Source organism: Cloeon dipterum, chromosome X (assembly GCF_949628265.1).
Source record: "Cloeon dipterum chromosome X, ieCloDipt1.1, whole genome shotgun sequence".
Taxonomy (NCBI): Eukaryota; Metazoa; Arthropoda; class Insecta; order Ephemeroptera; family Baetidae; genus Cloeon; species Cloeon dipterum.
Genome location: NC_088790.1, coordinates 20,819,979 through 20,846,267, shown reverse-complemented (window position 1 = coordinate 20,846,267; position 26,289 = coordinate 20,819,979). Strand labels below are relative to the sequence as shown.

Sequence of the window (26,289 nt, the reverse complement as noted above, 5' to 3'; positions counted from 1 at the left end):
TCGAGGGGCAGTGAGCGAACGGGGGCGGCCAAATTGGATTTTGTACCCTGGAAGGCCGAAATAACGTCTTTTTACGGTTTGATGCCGGCCGCGGGCGCTGATGTAACCTTTAGTCGCAATGTCGATTGCGCTGCAGATTGCAGATTTCTCTAAATGATTCAATTTGGCTGTTGTCTACATTGAATTTGTATAACCCACACGCAATGAGAGAGGTGAATTTAAGGATACAATCAGAGCAGTGATATTTTTATTCCATGTATAGAGGCCCAAAAAGATTTTTCTACAGGTCTTTTATTATAAAATCCTCCTAAAAGTTTTCCTCTTGAGTAAACAGTTTTAAGTTACGTCACAACTATGCAGTCCATTCAGGTCACTCAACAGACTTAAAGGCAGTTTTCACCACTCTTCAAAGGATTGAGAAGCGGTGGATTGTCATTTTAAAAGAAGACCCTTTCTTCTCAACACCTCGTCTCGCAGCCAAGCCAAATATTTATTTTGGTGTTTCTCTCACTACCCTCGCACCGCTGCCAAACTCCCACTACAAAAATTAAAGCTGCAAAAGAGAAGAGACGGGATAAGAGGCGTCATTTGCATAATAGTGGATAGGCGCGAGAACGAGCCTGCAGAAAAAGCTGCTCGTCTTCTCTCTTTCTCTCGAGGTTCCTCTCACAAGCAGCAAAAGAGACCTCTTATATTCTTCTCTTTCTCCTTTTTCCCTGCTGCAGTTTAAGTCATTGTTGTAATTAAGAAAATAAAAGAAAAGGACTGGCTGTCTGCCGCCGCGTTTTGAATATTTGAGAGCACCGTTGGATGAATAGCTGCTCGCTCGGAAAAGAGAAAAGGGTCTTTGCAGGAAAGGCTGCTTATTCTTCTTAATTAATCTGCTGGCAAGCGCGGTGAGAAAAGTGCTCTTCGCGCAAATCCGCAAATCTGCCGCAGCTGACACACAGCGAGCATGCATGTCTTGCAAGAACAAAAGTTTTGCGGTGCTTTTCAATTGAGTCTCTTATCCTATAGCTACGAACGTGAACAGGCACTCGTATTAGGCTCAAGATTCGAGACGGAGTCTAATGAAAAGGTCACACAGTACACAGTCGGCTATGCTTTTCAATGGTAGAGTTGAGTACAATTTTTGATGAAGATAATTGTTTAGCCATGCACACAACAAAACCATAGAGTAATTGTTATACATTGAAAAAAAACATTTGTTTCCCGTGCCAATGAATTGACGAAAGTGCTGATTTAACATATAATCCGTTTCATGTGAGATTTTTTAGTGCAACTAAACTGGATTCCGCTCGCAAAATGTTGACTTTCGGCGGCGAATGTGTGTGTATATATAGAGGACCATAAAAGTGACAAAAGTGATGATGAGAGTGGTTTGAAGTTCAAATTGAATCGCTCAGCGCATTGTCCGCTTCCGTGAACAATTATCCGCGCAATTATTGCTTTCACTGCATTTTTGGACCGCTTGCTGCTGATGCCTGGATTTAATTTTTGCGTTTATTCCTCTCTCGGCGGCAATTTGCACGCCAAGTGCGTCATAAAAACTTGCTTTATTGCAGTGCGCCAAATATGATTGTGCCGGGCGAAAAGCGTGCGTGGATGTTGCAAAGGGATTTGTCGTACGTTTTGTGCACGCACTGACAAGTTCTTGCTGCGATTATTGAAAGCCAACGCTAAAAAAGTAAAAAAGAGGGACTAAAATGCTTTTTCCTCTCAGTCTGTAAATTAAAGCACAAAAGAGCCATAAAATACTGTGACGCGTGAAGATATACTTTTAAGAACTTGCAACATTTTTCGTAACGTTCTTTTTTTTACCTCCCAAAAGCAAGTGAATAGCAATCTCCAACCTTGTTGACTCATAACCTTTTCCACGCGAGTGGCGAATGTAGCTTATAATGCTCATCTGCTGTCAAAACGGAGCAGCGCAGGTATTATTTTCACCCAAATTCAGAAACATGGCACGCACACATGCACCCATTGGGTGTTTTCCTGCTGGAGAGTGGACTCCCGCTGCTGCTGGCCATTTTGCGGGGTGTGCCGACACAGGATGAGGGCTCTCAGATTACACAAGATTCGCCCAAAAGTGTACTGCGAGGATTCCTGCCGGAAATTTAATGTGGAAATCACAACTTTGCAATAAATTGCCGGAGTCAAATTCCGCGACGAGCTAAGTTTGTGACTAACCACTATGAAAACAGAAAGGGCGAGGATCAAAATTCCAGCGGATTTCTTCACCGTATGGATAGCCCCGCAGGCGCAGGCAAGCTGACTGGCTCATCCCTATCGTCTGGCAGAAGCACTAGAAAGAGCGAGTACTGACAAAGATTTCCTGCCATCAGTCGCACTCACTCGCTCAAGCTTGCTTTTAATTTTTTCCAGTAAGGCCAAATGCAAAAGCCTTGTTCAAGAAAGAGGGAGAAGACATGTGCTGCTGCTGACAGAGTCATAAAATGGTCAGTTGAGTCGGAGGCCGTGCTTGCCACGCTAAGCTGCTGGGGCGGCTCGAATTTCATCTCGGGCCGTCGCCAGCCAGCGTCTCGAGCAGAAGGGGAAAATTTATTTCAAAAGCAGCACACGCAGGTAAATTTTTTTACTTCAAAACAATCTTGGCATTTTTATGGACTCCTCGCCTCTGCACAAAGGCGAAAAAATTACACACTGCATGCAAGAGACGCTAACTGTATCAAACCGTCAAGTGATCCTAATAAGGGGCTCTTCTCTGTATTGTGTCAAAGCCACACAGAACACTCTTGTAGGTATGTGTGCTGCGTGAAAGACTTCTTTGCCACGCTTTTACAATTTCTAAAGTGGTTGGACGCAGACTATAGCACCTTGGGGAGTCAGCGCCGACTTGACGTTTGGCGCGGACAATCAGCCTGAAAATAATTGTCGCCGCTGTAGACCTGCGGACTACTATACATGCATAGACTACCTCACAAAAGCTGGACTTTCTATTTCTACTCACTAAAGATGTATCGAGGGTGTCAGCTTTCAAGGTAGCTCCCGCTAAGCTACACCTACAACAACAATTATTGCTGTTGGCGTTAAAAATCTGACTCCTGAAAAATGTATTTATTAAGAAAACATTATCAATCAATCACCATTTTGTGTACAACGGAGATAACATTATATTTTGTCCTTTTAAAGAACTAGCGAAAGCTACAACCGAACCATATGATGGATTCAGGAAATGGAATGACGTGTGAGTGATGCAGGATGATCCGTTTGAGAGCTGTTTGAAAGTAATCTAGAACTGCATTTAAGGAGAATCCCAGCAGATTTACCCATTCGTCCTGATCACAATTACAGCCGCGGGGTAGAGAGCGCAGAGAAAGAGAAAAGAAGGGTTGTGAAATGACGTCTCCCTCCAGGTCTGGCAGTAAATAAAATTCCGTGAAAAGGCGGAGAGAATTAAAGAGGCTCTTATTTTCATTTCCATCGTGTCATATCTTGGGATATTATTTATTTACATTATCCAAGAATGCGCGTCGCCGTACAATGCCTACAAAAGAATCCGGCGTCGGAATTTTCCCTCTGCAGTGCATTCATTTTCCAGTATACGCTATCAATCAATTGAAACGTGTGCGCCGCTTTGCTTTTCGGGCGGCGGCGGCGGCAGAGAGAGGAAGAAAAGCTAATACCGCAGGTAGGGTGTGTTTTTTTAGACGCAAAACAGCTGCTCCCCCGGCACAAAAAGCAGCGGCCTGCTGCTGGCTTGCTGGCTGGCTGCTGTACTGCTGCTCCTATTTCACGAGCATAAAATATTATTTCGGGGCGTGCAGAAAATGCTTATGGCACAAAGGAGACGAGCAAGGAACACACGCGCGTAATGGAGGGTCAGCTGAGAAACGTAATCCCAGCGTTTGCGTATTCGGTGTCCGCGGCCTGAACACACTCAAATTGCCCAGAAATTCGTCGAGTATATGCAGCCGTGACGGTATATATGAGGTTCGAGTTGATGGATTTCGTAGCAAAGCTGATTTCGCTGAAACTGGAGCTTAAGACTGAAGCTCTAAAAGTTTGCTTGCCTTTTATTGCGCGGGGATCAAGTGAGTTACCATTTCAGATTTTTGCGGCAGGGTTTGCGTCTTTATCCAATTATTTGCCAGGTTTAGCCAAAAAAGGGTTCGTAAAAAGCTTCATTTTCCCGTTGAGAAGCCAATAAATCGTTTTTATGCTAGTTTTTCCCTGTAATAAATAGCCACGTCTATAGATAGAACCCATAAGACCTTTACTTTTACACCAAATTCCAACTCGTTTAGTTAATCATAATGAGAAGAAATATATCGCGTTTAACTAAATTAATAAGAAACCCTTGCAGCAGAGGTTGCAGAGGTGTTGGTGTGGAACTGAAAGAAATTTCCCTGAAAGTCCAAATACTTAAAAGCAAAAAAAGTAGAACAGCTTTTTGCTTTATTAAAACTCTTCAACGCCCAGCCAAGCGAGAGAAAAACGGAAAGAAGCACCAGTTGTCTGTTCTCTCGGCGGAGTTTATTTTTTCTCGCCAGCGGATTTTGATATTATTTTAAAGCAAAATGTGCAGCGAATTCTTATTTCCTTCTGCAGGCTTCTACAAATACGGTGACATCCAAGTGAGGTGTGTGTTTGTACATACATTTCTGTTTGTTTATGAAATCTAATACGTTCAGATGCCAAGGTAAACATCTGCGGAATGCTGTTTGTTTCTCCGCCTGACGTTTTTCGCTAACACTTGCTGAGAAGATTCTCTTGCCAAAATTTTTCTCGCTTTGTGTTGCTTTTATCTTACCTCAGATTTTGAAAACAACCATTGTTTGAATGAGTTTAGAGATGAAAAGGCTCCTGTTAGCCTTGATTATCGCATAGTCATTGAAGCATGCTGTAGTGCTAATAAGATTATTTTTATACCTATTGTTCATAATATGTATGGTTAATCGTTTAAAAAATCTGCTATCAGAGGCAATTTGTTTATTTTCCCAAGAACCCAAATTCTTGGATTATCGGTTTTCCACCCCAAGAGCTCCGTTGTTTCTCACCATTGTGCTAATTGTGCATCGCAAATGAGAATAAATCGCATAAAATCACAATTAAAAGCAAATTGCTAACATTTTAATCTGCGCCAAGTAAGCTATAAACACGAAGTGCTTAACGGTTCGCGGAAATAATTAAATTAAAAGACGAGGAAAGTCCCACACATCTCTCACCTCACTCGAGCAGCAAAAAAATCGCCTCTCAGTTTTAAATTTGCCTTGCTGCGAATAATTCGCGTTCTGCTTGCTTGCTTCGTTTCCAAATTTACATTCGGTGAGTGAGCGAACGAATATTGTTTAAAATTCATGCTCTCGAATCCTCTTGGGGCAGACAGACGATGGCTGCTGCACAGCCGCACATTGCTTCTGCTGTGCGTTATAGTGCGTGCTTTTTGATAATAAAGCGAACAGAGAGGCCCAGAAGAGAGAACGAGCGAGGTATACACGCGGAATAAAATCGTTGCCGAAAAAGCAGCTACATCAGCGGCAGTCAGAAATAATAATGAATTGCAAATCGCGCAGGGGATTCGCAAATGAGAACTTTGAGCGCGCTTTTCAAGCGTGTGCCTCTTGCCCGGGGACTTCGGTCTAAATAATTTCACGTTCGCCGCACAGAAATGCGCTCCTGTTTGCAGTGTGTGTGCATCTTGCGGCTGTTTGCTTTGGAAATTGCTTTCGATGTGTTCAGACCACGCATTCCTAATTAATTTTGAGTATACACACAAAGTTACGTTAGAAACAGAAAACAGGTGACTTTTGCAAACTTTTTCGCTAAGCTCTTTAGACGGAAACAACTGTAAAATAACATAAATAATGAATTTTCCCCAAAGGCTAGACCAGAATAAATGTTGATATTTGCATGCAAAATAGCTTAATTCAAAACGACGCATTGTGTTAAATAAAAAAATTGTCCGATTTAGGTTGGTTTCATCTGCTGGTTCATATGCATGTCCTTCAAGTCAGAACATCGCAACAGATAATAATTTCAAAGTCATATCAAACCGCAAATATTATGCACACGATGCAGCTTGCTTGTTTATCCTCCGTCAGTATCTGACCACAGGGTAGGAAATACAATTTTCCGGAAGTCATGTTTTACTAGAGCCGAGGTTTGTTCGAAAAAAGCCCGTACTCATTTGCTTGCCAATCTGCAGACTTGCATAGTGTCAATTGGTTAAATAATATTTATGCACGAGATGCATTGTCTGATGATAGCCAGATGACAAAGGACACATGTCACTTGCGGCCGCTCGTGACGACGAGGATGAATGACACATATTTCCACTTTAATAGCCGGATATTTAATAATCGTCAGTGACTGCTACGAGATGTGATAGCGTAATGCGCCGTCGACGACATAATACAATAGCCGACCGGCGTGCTTTTGATAACGAGAGACGGCAGGAAGGATTTGACAATTGAATGCATTCAAAGACGCGCGGGCGAAACAAAACCGCTCTGCCCTGGCGTTGTCTTCTAATGAACAGGTAGACTTTCGGCCGGCAAATGAGAGAAAGAGAGGATGAATGCGAAAGAATGAGAGGATGATGAGGCTGCTGCGCCTCCTTCGGTAAACAAAATATTTAATAAATGATAAGGCGTTCGCTGGAGGAAAACGCTTTATATATTAAAGCGACGATACTTGCACAAAAGACGCCGCCCTCTTTTGCTTTTAGTGAACGTTTCTGAGATTTGGCAGAGATTGTTTCACTTGTGCACCGCCTTTTCGTGGAAATAAGATTAAGACACTATATAACAAGAGTCCGCAAGTTTTGAGTTTTGATTAAATTTTCTCAAAACATAAATGAACTCAAAACCAAACTTGTTGAAAAAGGACAATGTGGTGATTAAATATCAGTTTTTTTTTTAATATTGACCCACCCAAGCAAAATCCAAACCTAAAACAATATTAACTACTATCAAAGAAAAAAGAACAGTAAAAAAGGCGACTATAAAGTACATTGGTAATAACTTCCACGTTCGGCGTGGTTCCCATTCGAGCATGGCAGTTATTTTACGGCTTGTTTGCTTCCCAGAACCCAAATTTCTGATCAAATCCGAGTGCAACCCTTTTGCACGGAAAGCGACTCGCTTGGCCGGGTCGCAGGCATAAAAACAGAGCGGCGGCCATCCCCATCTGGTGCCGCTGGTCACTCAACCTTCCCGTGCTCGTCGGATTGGGAGTTGTGTGACCCCTTTTTAAACAAAGCTCGCGCCGCCGAGCAATAATCATAAAGCAGGCGAGCGGCGTTATTACGGCCCATTTGGACCAAGACAAGCGAAATATGGACTCAATAAGCGGCGGCGATATTTTTCAACAACTGCACTTGAATGTCGGTGGCCGGCCTAGCTCGCGCATTATATGGATCTGGGCCGAACGTCCCTCCGTGCTTTATGATGCATTTTATGAACAAAAATACGACGCGAGCCGTTGTTACTACCCACGTCTTGCATACAGATATATTCACTATAAACTGTTAAGCCGCTGGTTGCATAACTCTCAGGGGCACGACGAACGTCTCATTTGATGAGCTTGAATTGTTTTGTCAATGGAATCTGTCCGACCCCATTCCTATACATCCGTCCTATGGGAAAGTTTTGTCTTCGATTTACAAGTTTCCTTCCTTTTGAAAATGTGCATTCCCGAAAAATCGATAAATGGAGCGAGGCAGTCGGACATTTTGCTATGCTGGCCAGCCCGGCAAATCGGAACAAGTTGCGGTTCCTTCTCAATCAATTCTTCTTTTCCTGCCCTCGTCGACGGGGGCTCCGAAAAGGAGGCCCGTTGCCGCCGCCGCCACCGCCGCCGCTCTCACTCAGCTGCTGGAGCGGCAAGTTGCGCGTGCGAGCAGATCAAAATCGGAGCCGAGAGATGCATTTCATTTGCGAGAGAGCGCACAGCAACCCCTCGTCGGTGGTTGCCATTGAAGGGGGCGCAGGCGCCGTCGGCGCCCCTGTCACACCCCAGCCTGCCTGCCTTTTCTGCCAAAAGAAAGATTTCAGCGGCGAGCAGCCAGGCGTGCCCTTGTCTACAACTCTTATTCTTGTTTTTGCAGTCGCCTCTCGCTCCGCGTGCTGCTGCGCAAATTTTTTCCCTTTGTGCGCACGCCTTGAAAAACTGCCTCGCCAGCCGGTGTGTTTCTAATGAATAACGCGCTGATAAGCATTTTTGACGATTCACGGAGCCGCCTGCCCGCCAGCCCGCTTTTGGCATTTCCCGCTCCACGCTCTCAGGAATCCGACGCGAAAATTGGCTTCGTTTGAGCAAAATGACTTCTGCTCGACGGGCCGGGCGAAAATCGCACCCTCCCGCCTCGAGATTGTGTTATACGTTGGAACGAGCAAACGCCTCCGTGCTGAAATGAGATACACTTTTAGACTTTTGATATCTCACTCGCGCTGACTTCTGCCCTGACGGGCCCGATTTAATGATACAAGTTCCGCGCTACACTTTCCCATGTAGCTGATTTGCAGACCTGCTGTACGAGGAAATGGATATTTGAGACGATTCTCCAAAAGACATTTAATGCTATGAATTAATTGGCAGTGCTTCAAATACTTGATCTTTTGGAATGGTTGGCAGCCTTTGATGATGAAATTCCTATAAAATTGCCTCACCAGCAAACGACAGTTATTCATTCACGGAATTTAGAAATAACTTTTAAATTAATATGGATTGACCACCTGAAATTGACCTTTAACTGATGTTCCTGTTTCTTACGAGACTGTCACAATCGATGATTGTTTGAAAATGTGATCTTGAAAATTGAAAACCATCAAATTGAGAAAGGAGCCGTATGGGTGCTTTAAATTTCACATATTAGTCAAACCCTTCCTAAAAAGGAAAATCGGAAATCATCACATCCCTGTAAGTAATTCTCTGTGATGGAAGCTGCGATTGCCATTAACTGCTTACTAGTTGACACAAATTCGATTGTTGCAAAAACGCTCAACAACTGATGCAAAAATTAAAATTCAGCTCTTTGTCGGAGTTTTTGAAAAATTAGAGCTATTTTCATCAGGTGCCAACTATTGTAAAAATGTATTGCTCTAACAAGGCGAGGACAAGTGAGCATATTTGACGTGGATAGCACATTTGTTACTTTTAAAATGTCTGTGGCATTCCAATGATGTGAGAAATCCACGTGAGAAAATTATTTGTTATTTGAGTTATCAATAAATTTTTATCAACACAAAATAGTTATACGCCGTTGGCGTTTAATAAATCAATAAATAAATCAAAATTAAGTTTCTTGAGTGTAGCCCTACAAGTATTGGAGAATCCATCCACGGATTTCCTTAAATTTTGAGACAGTATTGGACATGAAAACTAACTATTCTTTAAATGTAAGAAGAGTTACTTTAGTGGCTTTTCACTGTGCGCACGCTCTAAGTAATATACAAGGCCTTATCAGTCGTAATTTACCGGCAAATAAACAAACTTCGCCGCCGAAAAATCATCAGCAGAATAAATCTGAATCACTATACAGACATTGCGAATGATTAACAGCACTCATTTCTGACAGCACAACCAAAAAGAGGAGCAATTAATCGTCAAAATCTCGTGCAATTCCACCGCTCGTCCTCCAGAACTCCTTCTTATGATGATTCAACATATCCCAAAATAATATCCTTAATTTTAAGCTTTTTAAAAGTGTATTTTTTATGACACAAAAATCTAAAAACTATGTAGCAGGAAAATATCCGTGAATTGCAAACACTGAAACTTTTACTTTTTGCTCGGTATTAAAAGATAATGTCGAAGAAGGGGTATATTTATTTTGCCTTGATTTTGAGATGTATTTTTTGACAAATTTTGTCCTCGTCTGTCCACAGGTGAAATAGGAGCGAGAGAGTTCCTCCGCACTACACAAGATGGCTGCGCGCCGCCTTTCCCGCCCGGCGTCAGCGCCGCCGCCGCCGCGGCTGCTGCTCGTGCTGGGCTTCCTGCTGACCACGTGGTGGCCCCCGACGGTGGGCGACCCTGGCGCGGTCACGACGCCCCCTCCGAATCTGCCTCCGCCGCCTCCCGTGATTCACGGGCAGTATCCGCCGACGGACGCGCCTGCCGCGCACTTCACGCACATGCTGGTGCACCGGTCAACGGGCAAGGTGCTGGTCGCCGGCACCAACCTGCTGGTGCAGCTGGACGCCGGCCTGAAGGAGGAGAAGCTGGTGAAAACAGGCCCGCAGCCGGACAGCCCTGACTGCTCTGCGTCGGGCTGCTCCGAAGAAGCGCCTACCACAATGACCAACAACGTCAACAAGGTGCTCGTGCTCGACTACGAACGCAACAACCTGATCGTGTGCGGCTCGGTGCGGCAGGGCGCCTGCAGCAAGTACCTGGCGTCCAACCTGTCCATAGCGCCTGAGTTTGTGGCCAAGAGCGTCGCGGCCAACGACGCCACCAGCTCTACTTTCGCTTTCATTGGTCCGGCAAAGTACACCGACTTCAACAGCGTTCTCTACGTCGGCGCCACCAACACCAACAGTGGCCTCTACAGGTACGACATGCCTGCCATCGCTAGCAGGAGCCTCGAAGACTTGAATGTCGTCGAGATGTCGCTCAAGCGTGCCAGTTTGCTCATCAATGACAACAGCAGGGACCACTTCTTGGTCAAGTAAGTGCAAAGTTCCCAAGTGAAGGATATTTCTTGATTTGTCGAAAACCTTACAAAATCAGCCAACTTCAAATAATGAAAATATCGGCTGGTGCTTCGCTGCAGCTCTAATTTATTTTCTGATTCTATCATTTTTATCTTCTGACTTTTCATATTCACCAGCTTCTCATTAAATAGTAGCAAGTTAAGGTTTCTTCGAACAAATTAATTTAGTACAAAAGAAATATAAACTTTAAAAAGAAAAGTTCCATAAATTCATCATTGAAAGTCGTCTTGTATTTGCCAACCAAGTTTCGCTCCTTTTACTAAAATGCATTTGTTCTGCCAATGTTCTTGCGTCTCCAAAGTTAAGTTTTTAATTCCTCTCCTTATATTCATGATCTAAAATTGAACACCTTGCATGAAACTAAAATTATTGGCTGTCACCTGATGTAACATCTGGCATTGCTTCTTTTTTCAGGTACGTCTACGGCTTCAACGACACCGAGTACGCATACTTTGTGATCATGCAGAAGAACAAGCACCTGCAGGGCGAGGAGCATGGCTACGAGACGCGGCTGGCGCGAATCTGCATCAAGGACAGCAACTACGAGACGTACACGGAAGTGACGCTGCAGTGCGTGTCGCAAGACAAGGGAATCAACTACACCCTGGTGCAGGACGCCAAGTTGACGCAGGCCGGGCCCGATTTGGCTAACGACTTTGACTTGGACGTTAACACCAGGGTGCTGGTGGCCGTGTTCGGGGCCAGCAAGGGCAGCTCCGATGAGCCCATCAACAAGTCGGCCATGTGCGTGTACACAATGAGGGATATCGACGCCATGTTCAACACCAACATCCACCTGTGCTTGAACGGCACCGTCAAGTCCAGGAATATGCACCATATCTCGGGACCTGTGTTCAACGGAGACTGCAATGAAAATGTTCAAGTGAGTACCCATGTTTTTCTAGATATAAAGATACGCAGCAAGAATTGAAAAAAGGATTACCGGCACTGCGTAAAATAGGAATCTAGGGGAACGCTAAAGTTGTTGCATAATCGCATTCCAACCGTGTCTCCTCTTTGTTGTTGAAAAATTCCACGTGCGTGTTTTAAAAAGTATACTTGTTGATGATGGAATTGAAATCCCATTCAAGGCGTTTTTCTCTTGCTTGAGCAAATTACATGCGGTGAGATAGCATCGCTGTTGGCATTCTCGCATCTAATAATCACGACCTCTTATGCAAATCGCTATTCCATCCTCGTAAATATGGATTCTGCTAATTGAAAAACAAAAGGTGGAAACGCACTTACGTGGAGCGCAATTTGCATTTTTAATTCTTGGTGGAGACAGCAGAGATTCCCATCTTCGACATAAATAATTTTTAATTCGTAACAAATTGAACGTGAATGTGTAATATTAATTCTGCTTGTATATGCCAATGCCAGGCAGCTGCAGAAGCCAGCTAGAAAAGTTCTCACATTCACTGAAGTAGACTAATGGACTGACTCTCTCTTTGGCAATAATTAATTTATTCAATTCGCATTCCGTTTCGGCAGTTGTGTCAAAAGTGGTGTTGCCGCGCTTATCGCCGCTCGCATCAGGTCGTTACAGAAGAGGAAGCCGCGGCACGGCTGCCGTGTGTGTATTTGAAATGCACTCCATTAGCGATAATTGGCAACACTATGCTCCAGCTAATTACACTTTGAACACGTTTTATTATTTTATTTCGCTCCCAGCCGAGGCCACCGGCATAGCCAGCGGAAACTCAGTCCAAATTAGTCTTCCCCCAGTCTAAAAGTTCGTGCTGGAACCGTTGAGGAAAGTTTTGTTTGAAAAAATATCCGATTTTTTTTAACGAGGAATCTTTATTTCTCTTGTCATTGACAGAAATCCATTAACTTTTCGAATTGAGCAGGTCTTCTGAAATATTATTGTTTTGGCTTGCGATTTATAGACCTTTTCTGACCCTTTCTGATCACCAAACGGTACAAAAGCATTGGAAGGCATGAAATACGACTGATTATTTATCTAATTCGCAGCGTCAGAACAAACCAGCACTCTCTGAAATCAGAAAAGTGATTATTAATTCAAACGACTGGTGGGAACACGGCGATGAATATAAAAATTCAAGCGCCTGGGAGTCTCGAGAGCGGAGAGAGTGCCGCGAGAAACAGCAGGAGCAATAATAATGATAATTTTACGGCCGCTGTTTAAATAATAATCAGCATCTGATCTCACTCTAATTGCCGGCGATATTATAAATTTCAATTTCGGCGTGCCGTGCGCGCCGATGGGAACATATGGGCGCAGCTGCCTCTCCTATTAGTTGATTCTAGTTTGTATATTACAGTGTGTATTAACGATATGCGCGCCACCCATCAAGACACAAACAACAAGACTGCAGGAGAGTCATGCACGATGAGAATAAAAACGCTCGTTTTTCCATTTTTTCTTACAGCTCATTATCAAAAACAAGCATCTGCATGCAGGGACGTGTGTTTTGCGGTCTTGTTGTTATAAAACAATTTTACTTGGTACGGCTTTTTGCCTTATCCTTCGGATGCGCAGGGAGGCGCAAAAAGTGAGCGAACAAGCGAGCGTGCGAATCGTGATTTTTGCCATTCAGCTTGCCAGTCGTGCACCGCTGGAGATGAATTAAAAGACGCGAGGAAAAATGATGCAGCCCTGCTCGATGGAGAGTGAAATTTGTCTTTGAAAGCTGGAATGCTGCTGGCTGGCCAGAAAAGTGTCAGTCTTTTTGCTCGTTTGCTGCACAATGGCTTTTATTTAAAGAGGTGTCGGAAAATTCCCGTCTTAAAGAGGGCACGCTGGACCCTGAGCAAGGTCCTTGCACTTGACGTCAATGCTCTGCAGATTCTGGAGCCATTGATCTAAAATGGGCAATTGACAATTCTATATGCATTATCTCTCCTGGCTGTGTTTCTCCTGGTAAAATCCTTCAGTTGAAAAATTGGAGAACACAATCTTTAGATTTCAACTTGATAAATCGTATTCCCTTTCGTCACTGACTGTTAGATGAAATCCTCGTCTGCCCAGCAGATGTACTCTTTTTACTCTTTATTAAATTTCTCCCCATTCAAACAGAAATGCTTGGTGAATGTCAAAAAAGAAATTAAAAAATGCACAAAAGAATGTCAGAAAGTCTTTTATATTGCATCAGACTCTCTGAAATTTACAGTGAGATTTGCAAAAAAAAATAAACAATTTTCCGTGGCACGTACATGCTTCTTCACACCTTGGTATACTTCACAACATCCCTCGCGGCCGGTGTTGTCTCTTTTTGTTTTCTTAATAGCCCGATTTATTGCTTTCATTTTTCGCGTCTCGGCCAAAGCATCAAAATAACTTTGGCTTTGCGGCCTAAACCTAAAATAAGCGCGCAAGGGTTCAAGAATGGCTCATAACACGGCGATGAGGTGGGAAAGTCAAGACCCTTGGCGCAGGTATACACTCGAGGTTTATTAATAACCTTTTATAAATGCTGCTTAAAAGGCTCGACAGTCATTTATCAAGTATCCTTTTAGTCTGACTCGATGGACCAAGGTTAGTGGCGAGGAATGCCCGTCCGCCCGCCCGCCCGCCTGTTGAGTCCGTCCGTCCGTCTTTGCTTGTTCGTGAAGGATTATGCATGATAAGTCAGAGAGCATGCCACTTATTGAGATATGATGATGAAAGAAAGGGTGGCTTTCAGAATCCGGCCTTTTCTCACCGTTTAATTGAAAGAGCCAGCCACCCAAGACCGATGATGTGCGCGCATTGTCAGCACAACTGAAAAAGGGCACAGACGTCTTTTAATTGTTGCCAGAGAGAACAAAAGGAATGTTAAATGCAGCTCGAGCTTGTCTCCCAGCAACGTGGGTCAAGAGCTTTAATTATTCCAAGTTGGCCTTCCAGATGGAGAGATAAAAAGAAAGGGAAACTAATTGTTCCATTTTGGTTTATGGAGCCATTACACTGGTAATTATAAATCTGAAACCATTACATTTTTAGGGAGATTTACATCTGTTTCTCAGGCCATTGTTTGTTTCTGTGATTCAATTGAAAAATTTTAAGAATTGAAGAACATTAATTTATTTTACAGAGGCTGAGGCTACTTTTGCATTTTTACTTTAATTACAGAGACCGCCGTTTATTTCCTTAAAACTCTATCTTTCTCACGAGTTTGCTGGTTTAATTCTCGCATGGTGAGTTTGCATAGTACTTTGCACATGCCACTCGTTCTCTTTTGCGCAATTAAAAATGCTCATAAAGTGGCAGGTATCAATCCTGCGTCGAGTTTGCAATGCTCTTCAAAACCGGGCGCCTTTCTCGCTGCGGCTGCCGCGCGGAAATTGCCTTTAAAGAGCTTTCTTTTCTCCCGCGTATCCTAATTTTCAGCTTCAAAGAGGCATGAAAATTTTCAAACACTGACAGACAGAAAGGTACAAAACTCAGCGAGAAGCGACACATCATCTTGCCTTTTTTTGTCAACTCACGGCCGCTCGGATAAAAGCACTCTGGAACATCGGCAGCAGTTTTATGTACGGCGGTCGTTGCGGGCCGCTTTACACACCTTTAACGCTTCTCAAATTCGTGGCTAAGCGAGCGGAGAAGATGGCAGGCTGGAAAAATGATAATGTTCGCTCACTGTAACTTACAAAACTAGTGAGTTGGGCAACGTGCTCTCTCGCCGTGAAATATCATTCTGGCTGATGGATTGCCGCGGGGACAGAGAGAAATGGGAAGATGTCCTTATCAGCGACGGCAGCGCGGCTGAAAATATCCTTCGATCGGGAAAGAAGGCGCGTTTGGAAATCCAAGAGGGAACAGAGAAGCCCGCGAGTTCCCACGGCTGGAAAATTTATGCAAAATGTGCTAAAAAATTTACGTCATTTAGCTGCAATTGCGGCCGAGGAGAGAAACAAAAGAAGCGGTCCAAATTGCAAAGTTTATGGATAGTGGCGTCGAACACGAAAAACTCATCTCCCGCTCTTGAGGGCAGCTCCTACCATACTATTTTTATTTCTCGTGCTACAGCACGCACACGATAAGAGAAAAAGCTGAGAGCGAAATAAAATAAAAAGCAAGAGGAGAGAGCACAGCGTCGGCCATTCAAAAGAAAAAAGCGTCAACTGTCGCAAAATCCTCCTTCGAGCAGCGAAATCTTTTTATTGGGCCGCAATAAATTCGCGCAGTCGAAAAATATATATGTACGCACAAAACGCTAGAGTTTAAAAGCGGCAGCGGCGATCTCCATCTGAAAACTGCTTTTCTTTTTAAAATAATTTAGCATGGCAGAGAGTGTGTGTGTGTTACGGAATATATTACAGCAGACGGAGCGAGCGAGGCTGAGATATGTAACCGGCCGGGCACCATAATAATACTACAACAACATTAAAGCCTTCTGAAGGGTCAATGTAGCGAGCAGACAAGCTCACATAAAAGCAGCGCAGAGGCGAGCCGAACCAACAGCCAGCCTCCAAGGCCAAGAAAAGAGACAACGTCAGCGAGTGGCCGATCAGAGCTTTGCTCTCTTCTTCTGCCAGCGCAAATTGGACCTTTGCACCGCTCGAGGTTCCCCAAAGTAGATCAACGTGTTGACCTATGCTCGGAAAATCTGTTCGATTTTTCAACGTAAGGAGGAGGGAAGTGGCTTTGCTAAATTTCAATGCCAAAGGTGCAACGACCTCATAAGGTCATTTTATTTTGAGGCATCTTCAGATGTTTATTAATTGCGCACCAACAAACCTCAGTCGTACAATTGAAACACGCACTAATTTAACTGCTTAGTTTAGTCTTTAAATTTCGGACAAAACTCAACCAAACATATTTTTGAACTGCAATTTAAATCTGTTTGAATCATGCAATGCTCCCAGGGGATCTTCTATAAACCAGCGGGATTGGAAAATAATTAATAAAAAATCAAGTTAGTTCGGAAAGCACATATATATTCTGCTATGATTTTCGAGATCGATAAAGCTAATCAGAGGCAGAAATTGTTGGCCAGCTCAGGCCGAGCTGCAGGCTGGTTCACTCACTCGCGCAGATCGGATTAATGGCTTTTTAATTGAAACTGCAATGTGGGCTCTTTTGGAGGCGGCCTGGCGCCTGATTAAATATCGGTTGTCCGACTCGATGCCTGACTGGTTGACGGAGATCAGAAGGCGGGTGAACTGCAAACTGCGGTTTCCTTTGTCACAAGCCAGCCATGAAATTCATTACTTGGTAATTGGAAGCATGATTGATAACGCGGCGAATTCGAGCATAATCGCCAGCACAGCCGGGCGGAGCCGCTTTTTCGGAACTATTAAGCACGCACGGCGTACGCTTTGACGTGGATAATTACCATTATGTACGTACGCTATGATGAAAACAAATTTGATCAGGCAAAAAACGGCATTCGCCGCAATTATACACGTCAGCGTTGAAAGTTATCCGCTGACGGATGACCGGACGAAACGAAGGAGAAATGCTGAAAAGCCGACCTCGGCGGCTGCGTACCAAATCAGCCCATTGTTGAACTTCAAAAGCGGCACGGCGATTTGTTCTAATTTAATTTCGCCATACATCATGAGCGTATTATTTCCCTCGCCCAGATGGCCGCCGATTTTTCTTCTCCATCGGTCTGCGACCTTGAAAACTGGTATGAGAGAGAGGCGCTGTGCGGATGATGCCCGCGTGTGTTCTCCGAGCAAAAAGTATATAAAAGCTGCAGCCAGCGAGCGGGCAAGGTGGTTTGTTTTATTTATGTGTAGTTTGCTCATCCTCTGCCGGGAGAGAGTGCAAAGCAAAGCAGAGATCTACGAAAAAAATGTTACAGCCAAAGTGGATCTGATTTCGGCGCAAAACGAAGGTCGCGTTTTATTTGTTGAAATTGAATAATCTCCGTCGGGATCGACGGGTCAAAAATCTCACAATTCGTCTGCCTGCGGCCAATTTGGAGCAATCGCATCCGTGTTTTCGCCACAGCTGCTCCAGATCAATTTTGCTTTACGACAGATCGAATAAATTGGCACTAATGAATGCCTAATTAATTTAAATTGTTCTGAATTCAGAACTGCCAGCCTTGACAAGTGTGCTATAGCGTTAAGTTTTATTTCCGATGCTTATACTGACTGAAACAAACCAGCAGACACTGTCTGACGTAATTTGATATTCTGTTTCTGAGAACAAGCTACATCCTTCATTCAAATCCACCCTCAGGAATTCCCTCATTTCAAAGTGCAACGCGCGAGACCTGCAGCATAATTAAGAGTGTCGAGAATTTGTCGCATTCCGCCCGGTCGTGTGCTGCTTGAGCTCTTGGAATTAATCAGGCGGCGAGGCAAAGTGCAATTGACTGCTCCCTCGGCGTGATTCTGCGACTGACAATTAATTTGGTGCTTATCCGGCCGCGAGCACGACAAGGGCTCTCTCGCGGCGGATTATTTGCATTCGCTGCAATTTGTTTAGATTAAAGCGAGACAGGCTGACACAATCGAACGCCGGCGCGATTTGTTTCTGAGCCGACGCGTAATTGCAGCCGAGCAACTTGCGAAATGACGCCCCCAGGGGTTTAATTATTTTTAATTGATAATTATTTCGCATTCGCCGAGCAAGCGCACGAGGTGATATTTCACGTGTGCCACACGCGGTGAAATTGAAAGTTTGCGTGACGCGCGTTGAGCGGGCAAAAATTGCGCCGCTTCTGCTCATTTCCATTGGGTTTTGCTACCCGGCATCACCTGACAGTTTTCAATTATCGCTCTTCAACATACAATTTTCTGGGCTGATCAAACGCAGCTGTCGATCAATGTTGATTATATATCTGACTGTGTTTAATAGGATTAAAAAAATCATTCTCTTTTGTATGTCTGGTGATATTAGCGGATAATTAAATTTACTGTGTGAATAATATTCATTATTCGATAGTAATTATGCCGTCAAGTGTTATTTTAAGTTAGTTATGTTAATTTGCTATAAGGAAATTTTCAAAACACGTCTTGAAAAAGTTACCCTGACGTATAGTTCCTGCGAATAAATGTATTTATTTGATTTGAGACTGTTCAATCGGAACAGAAAGATAAATAGACACTTATGCTTATCCAATTTATCCATCAAACTCTATATACATAAACAAACGCACCCTATATTAAACTGGCCTATTAGTACAGGTATACGCAAAATCCATTAGCTTCTATCAAAAGCCAATTATTCAAACAAACAACCCTCAGGCGCCATTCAATGCACTTTGATCTAACATTGGAATCACACATTGGAGTTTAGCAAGCGAAAGATTATTTGTTTGTTGCCTGGCAACTGTGTTTGCGTTTTAAAAACGAAGCAAAACAAAGCTGGCTGGCTCTCTTTTCCGCTGCGGAATGAGATTGCGGTTGCTAATTAAGCAAGAGCAGCGCGCCCCTGGGGAGGGCCGAGATTTGAATTGCCAGCTGCTGGAACACGCGCGCGCTGACCAACCGAAATGTTACTGCTGGAAGCGCTGCTGCTTTCTCTCTGCGGATTAACGGGGTGGGTGATGAATCATCCACGCCAAGGCAAACAAGACATCATCATCAGCTTCATCAGCACATATCCCAGCATCCAGGGGTTGTTTTGACTCTAAACATGGTACACGGCAAATGTGTGCTGGAGCCTCCCCCGCGCACCCCTTTGTTTCGAGTCAGCCACCCTTGATGCAAACTTAAGAGTCGGAGGGATGCAAGAGAGGGAGATTTCAGTATCGAATTTTCAAGATAGCTGCGAGCTAAAGTTTAAAAAGGCTAAAATTTTATAATGAAAATTGTTACTACTTCTGTCGTCAAAATTTAGTTTTAAAGCTTGTCCTGGACAGTGTAAATTTTAATTTTCTTAAATTAATCGATGCATAAAATATACTTGAATTTTGATACACCGAATTTGCCACATTATTGTCTTAAAAATGTTTAAATTTTGCAACTTTCAAATTTTCGTTAATTTTTTTCAGATCATAAGTAGATATACCTTAAACTGTCGTAGCTGAATTAATCATGATGTTTGTCAGAACTCCCAAAATGATGTTTAATACAGCTTGACTTGAAATAAATATGTTTAACCTAAAACTGCCCATTCTAAATAAAGGGAAATTTTGCAAAATAATCACTCATTTAACAATTTTTCTAAAAAGAATGACAAGACAAGTGCAGATGCTAAAAGTAATAGTAGAGAGAAAGCCACCTGTTTCTGCCTTCATTCTTGTTAAAAATTCAAAATCTCAAACAAAACGACGTTGCTCACCTTTCAGGCAGGTGGTTCCGCCAAAGAACGCCACTTCCACTTCCTCCGCCACTGCCTTTTCTCGCGAAAAACACACACACTCTCTTTCCAAAGTCGGTGGGGTAGAGAAAGGGTTAAATTACCTGGCCCGACAATGAGCAGCAGTAAGTATGAAATTTGACGGAGGAAGTTGCGCCGCACAGCAGCAGGCGCGGAGGGTTCGGGAAAAAAGGGGCTGTGCGCGGCAAGGGTGTGCTGGCTGACGGAAACGAGCGAAAAGAAAATGACGAAGCCCTGCAAAGAGGTAATCAGATGAGGCCGAACGTAATTAAAGCTGCAGGCCACACGCAAATGCTGTTAAAATAATATCCTGCCGCTTTCGTTCTCTCGCTCTCCCGCTCCCGCCGTTGTTTTGTCGCAAAACACACTTACAGAATCCAGATGTGCGTCGGCGGTGCCGGCGCAAAAAGTGGTGGCCGTGGCCACTCGACCCGGTATAATTGGAGGCAATTGCGATGTTAGCCGGCCGGGCAGGGTGCTCGACGACGGAAAAAATGTCGAGTAATTGGTCCTACTTCCAGACCCTTGATGACGTTTTAATCCTCCGTTGTTTACTCGAGGTTCTTGTGCCCTTTCTGCAGTTAAAATGCAATTTTCTCCGTGCTTCCTGTCGATTTTGCACTTTTATGAACAGCAGAACCGTACTCAATGAAGATTTGGATTTTTTTTTTGTTATTATTATTCTTCGTCGATCCAGATTTAAGAAATATAAACGACTACTACAGTTCCTGGTTGAAAATGTTTAAAAATCACAAAAAAATGTTCATAAAAAATAAATAAATATATTTTAAACATCACATGTTCAGTCATTTCTGTAAGTTCGGTCTGAGGCCTTGACAGCTGTGCGTACACGTACAAGGGCAGCTCTTAAAAGTAAATATTGGCTCAGTAACTGCAGCGGATAACAACATTAGAGTGTTCTGTGAAAAATAAAGTCAGTATCAAAATACCTCACATAGCAAACATGTTTAATTGATAAATTGTATCAATTGGCCAAATTCTCTTAAACTTGATGCGCATTTAAACGCATTTTGTGCACTTTCGTCCCTTTTTCCTGAAACATCAATCTTTGGGCTGGAATCTCCCGACTAACAATTACATAGCTCTGTTTAACGTAGGATGAATTTCGTGATATCGAGAAGCTTTGGCTAAACAAACACATAGGCAACCTTATCGCTCTATCACAAACTAACATTCGCCACTTTTTCACAAGCTGCACCTGAGCTCAGCCTTTTTGACAAAAGAAGAAGCGTCTCGCGCATTATGCATTATTTATCGCGCGCACACACACCGAAGGCGGCGTCGGCGGCCATTGTTGTGCCGTGGAAACGTGAAGATTCAATATTCAGTACAGTTAGCCGGCGGCCGGCCGATCACAATAAAACTGACGGCCCCTATCGGTGACCCCTTTGTTGTCGGCCGAGGTAGCTCCAATTTTTTCGGTCATGCTTAATTCCCAATAGCGTGCCGATCGGCGCTTTTTGCGCGTCCTCCCGCAAAAAACACACACACACATGTCAGGCATCTAACTGGAATCGTGCACTTGGGAACGAAAACCAACAATGGGGCATTTATCATTTCCCCTCTGACAAATGAATGCGACGTGCCAAGGAAATTTTTATCTGCTTTTTAAATTGCATCTTGCCAATCGTGCATGTGCGATTTATGGCGAGGAATCCGCGGCATTATTCGAGCGCGGCATCGGCGGAAAAACGATTACTGTAAAGTCTTCGTTAGCAGATCGATTGTTGTGTTTCATGAAGAGCAGTGCAAACGGAATTTGTCCGGCGCTTTGGCAGTCCGTTTTGGTTTGAGAAATTGCAGCCGCACTTCACAATGGAGAATGCAAGTTATGCTTCATTGCATTTCTTGAATTTCTTCCATCTCAAAGCGAAACACAAAGAAGAATCGAGTCACTGGATAATTTCATATCACACGAAATTACGTTCCCTGTATAAGCACATTCTTCTCGGCATAATTTTGCTGCGTACCGAACAGTTATCTTACAAACCATTGGCGGAACTTCTTCAACTAACGTCAGATGCACTCAAATCAGGAGTATTTGGGTCATTTCATTAATCTTGTGCTTCTGTAGATAAGATCTGTGATTGGAATCTGTCAGTTTTGGTCTGCGTTGCACCGAGTATTGTAGACTGACACGAGAAATAACGAGAATGCAGCTCTATATATTCAAACAAAATATTGAGAGTTAAGAATTGAAAATAGAAACAAGCCTCATATCATAATATTTCTTCAATCATCTAAACGAGTTAGTAATTTTAAAAGATTTTAAAAAGTGATTGTAAAAAAATGCATCACGTTCACATGTAGGGTTTTTTCTTGTGCGACGAACATTCTTGTTTTAATAAAATTCCCCATCTCACGACAGTAGATCCTGTGAAAACATTCCGCCCAAGGAGCCGTATGTGAATTTCCCTACACAAACTTTGGGCTCGATTCTTCCGCGAGAAAATTTTCAAAGTTCGCAGCCCGCTGCGAGCGAGCACACGATTAACGCACACCATCTGGCCAAATATTTGCATAAGCTGCACCGCCAACTGATATGGGCGTGCAGCGAAAACGAATTCAGCGGCAGATTCGGCCGCGTACACATATCGAATTTATTGATCGCAAGGAGAGCAGACGGGAGAAGCAAGAGTGTGTGTGTGTGTGTGCGGTGCCGCACTCATCAATTCATTTTACAGCCGTGCGGCTGCTGCATATTTACGGCTGCGAGGTGACACTTCCAGCAGCAGCTCGGAATTCATCTTTGCGTCGTTAGCGGCAGTAAAAAGCACGCTGCCGCCGCCGATCGTTGGCCGTAAAAAACCGCGTACGTTCGTCGCCAGAATGAAATGGCACACACAAACACTGACTCAGACGACGTCGCAGACCGATTCATTTCCATTGCTTTTCCATCAAATTTTCTGTCGCGTTTCTGGTGGAAATTTCACTGGTATTTGCACTGGTGGAGACTTTCCTGGTATCAATCAAACTTGAGAGAGTTCTCTGCGCATGAACCAGGGATTTCAATGATATTTGATTCCTCAATTCTCTTTCAAATTTACATTTTTCGTTTTTTTCTCGAGAATTTCAACTCTTAGGTTTGTTTTGCAAATTGTAAAGGTGGACTTCTTCTTGAAAATACCTATTTGCGTAAAATTAAAATCTATAAAATTGCAGGATTAGAAATTGAAAAAAATCTAGATTCAATATTGAAACGTCTACAGAAATTTAATTTCTTAAACTTAGTGAACAAAACTTAACAAGTTAATTTAGAAGTATTAAATTTCCCGATGCATTGTAGGTTTTTAAGTAGAATTAGTTGAAATGATTTTGCTTAACTCGAGGGAATTGAAATCTGCCTAAATTGCTTTTAAAAATTCAGAAAATACTTTCAACCCAGTGCCTTGCGGTTGGCTCTGCGGCATTTATTTTTTGCTGCAACTGGACCAAACGAAACAGGGCCCCACACACTGACTCTTCCCCTTAGCCAAAAAAGCTTTGAAACTTGCGTAGGTGCTATCCTTCTGCTGAGTACACAAATCGCTCCAGATTTTTTTGCGTGTGTGTCAAATTTCCAGCAGATGCAAGAGTGGAGGCAGCCAGCTCCCTTGGTAATGCGATATTATGCATACAGCATAACAGTGGCGGCGCCTGCTTTATTGTCCACAAGCCGTGCGGGCGCGCGTCGTGTTTTATTATTCGGCACGACGAAGAAGCGGCAGCGGCGCCACAATAAAAACACACTCGTCCGACACCATTAAACGTCTCATTTTTATACATGTCGCCGTCGGAGTTGGCGGAATAATTTCGAATTTAGACTGCGTTTGTTGTGCCACTGGCATAAATTTGTACTTTTGTTGCCGCCCCAAGAGCCACCTAGCGCCGTCTGATTTATTTTTGATTTGCGAAATTGGGGTTAAACGCTTGGACGCCGTTCAATGGCGGATGTGCTTTATGCACCGACTTTTATTGCTTAGAGGGATGCTTAATTCCATGCAGATGTAATATCTTTCCCGCTGCTGAATCTTAAAAGAATATAAATATCGCTGCTGGAAAAGCAGGCCAGAAAAGCCATTTTCTGCACGCCTGAGTCGGTAAAATATGCATTGCGGAGTGGAAGAGATAATATGGATTTGCCGAGATGGCGATGTAAAGGCGGAGATTTTTATTATGTAAAAAAGCCAAGCATGTAGCGTGTATGGACTTGTTGAGGCACGCCAAGCGTTTTGTTCATGCCCTTCTCAGCCGGCGTGATTCGTGAAGATAAAGTCTGCAGAAAATTGGATATAAATGTTGGAGAAAATCTCCCAAGAATTTCGCAAAAAGTGTTTCATGCAGGTAAATGCCATTTTTCCCTGCAATTGGGAGCTATATCAATTCCGAACCAACTTTTTGGTGGGGGTTAAATAAAATGTCAGTTTCGGACACTTATCAGATCCAGATCTGGAAAGACAAAAGCCCTCAATCATTTTCGGCGATATTTTATTCCTAGATGAATAATGGACGATTATTGAGCCGAGTCTGTCCATTCCGCGGCGCATCCATCAAAATTTGGTCCGGGAAGCATGTCGTCTGTTTGCGTAAATTACAGCGAACCGCTGGGACAGGCGGCGCGGTGTGTTTTTCGCTTGGACGTGTGCACAAACTCGGTCCGGTAGCTATTATTTCGGCTCTGGCGGGCTCATTAATCATCCGATGAATAATCGACGATCAAAACGACCAACAAATGCGTGCGCCATGGCTTTTTGTTTCAATTATTAATGCAGCGCCGACGCCGCCTACGCCGCTTCATCGAGTGCGAACTTGTTTGAAATGCCGGCTTACCGATTCATGGGCTGCGATTTCGCCACTGATTTGGACTCCTCCATTTTGGGCGTGCAAATAATAATTGGCTCGACTTCAATTCTCCTGATGGATGCAGCGGTGCCGTAATTAGAATGAATGGCCAGCCACGGGATCGAGCGATATTGATATTTCCTCGAGTTAATTTAGTCAAATTAGGTGATTTAATCTGATTAGTGGTGGCTGTTGTCTCGATTAGCCTGATAAACGTTACTAGAGGTCCAAAATTCGTGATGAGCAGGAACCAAATTACCATTTTTTTTTCAAGGAAAAATTAATACGTCGTTGGAATATTATGAGCATCCCATGAAAAAAGAGAGTGGGAATTTGGAAATCTGCATTACTCTTCTCTTATTGAGACTAAAACATTCAGGGCAAAATTCTTTCTTCTGTTGATTGTTGGTCTGGTTTTTGATATATTTGGAATTATTTAATAATTCAAACAGTCAATTAATGGAATTCAAACTAGCAAAAAATAACTGAATGGCGCTAATCTGTGCGGATTTATAACTAGAATGGGCAGCTTCAAGTGAAAATTCAAAGAGAAAAAATATCTCGCACGTTTTTGCACTGGACAGCAGCTATTGTTTTTAAAGTCTCTGCGCGTGATTTCATTTATTCCAACAATTGGGATAAAACTTCTTATAGACATTGTTTCGTTTTTCAAGCATGTTTAGACTTTACATAACTTTTTTAAAATTTTCCATGTCGATGTATTTCAAATAAGTTGGATTTAGCAAATTCTACAGGAATCAATGGAAGTGATATTTTTTCTTATTCATCGATATTCTAACAATAAGTTCTAGTTTTCAAAGATACTAACTATATAGACGTTTATATAGAAGTTTAGTGTTATTTCATTGGCCAGATTGTGAGCATCCATTCACTGCAACAAAAAGCACTACAATGACGACCAGAAGCGATTAATTGTTAAAATATTCATTCCTCACTCTCGCGTTGCCTGATTGTTTACCCTGCGCATGGCCTTTTTGCCCTCGTGCATTTCGGTCAAAAAGCTGCGGAATTTTGTGGTAACGCTCGCTCGGTGTGGTGGTTTATGTGGCATCGCCAGCCATACAATTTAATATGCAAACAACATCAAGTCGAAACTGAAATATTTATCACTGGTGCTGCAAGCAGGCCGCTGTCGTGCCAGATGCGATGCGATGGTGATGAGGCGTCCTCGCAAATTGGGTTCTCCGCTGCCGACCGACTCTCTTTGGCCCAAGGCTCGATTGGACACAATTGGGTCAATTGCGCTGGAGAACAAATTAAAACGCGATATGGATTGCTTGCAAAGCGACCGACCGACCGACCGGCCGGCCGGCCGTCCGTCCGTCCTGGGTGTGTGATTCGGATTATTAGCCGTGGCAGATTGAATTTCCTGACGTGCTACAAAGCAGTTAGTTGAAATCAATTTAGCTATCGTGAGTTAATTTGCAAAAGTCCATGATTCGTTGTTAGATCGAACTGGCCAAATACATAAGTTACGTGTATTGGTAATTTTCATGGCTCGTTTGAGTCAGTCTG

At 43.3% G+C, this 26,289-nt stretch overlaps 1 protein-coding gene across 7 annotated transcripts in view; it reads left to right on the top strand.

Moving 5' to 3' along the window:
* Positions 1–26,289, top strand: part of PlexB (plexin B) — an 83,182-nt gene that overhangs the window by 6,068 nt on the left and 50,825 nt on the right. For all 7 annotated transcript variants that reach the window (XM_065495738.1, XM_065495741.1, XM_065495740.1 and 4 more), the window contains exons 2-3: positions 9,852–10,636; positions 11,097–11,565. In XM_065495738.1, the coding sequence (XP_065351810.1) occupies positions 9,891–10,636; positions 11,097–11,565 (1,215 nt within the window). In that variant the 5' untranslated portion in view covers positions 9,852–9,890. The remainder of the gene's footprint in view (positions 1–9,851; positions 10,637–11,096; positions 11,566–26,289) is intronic.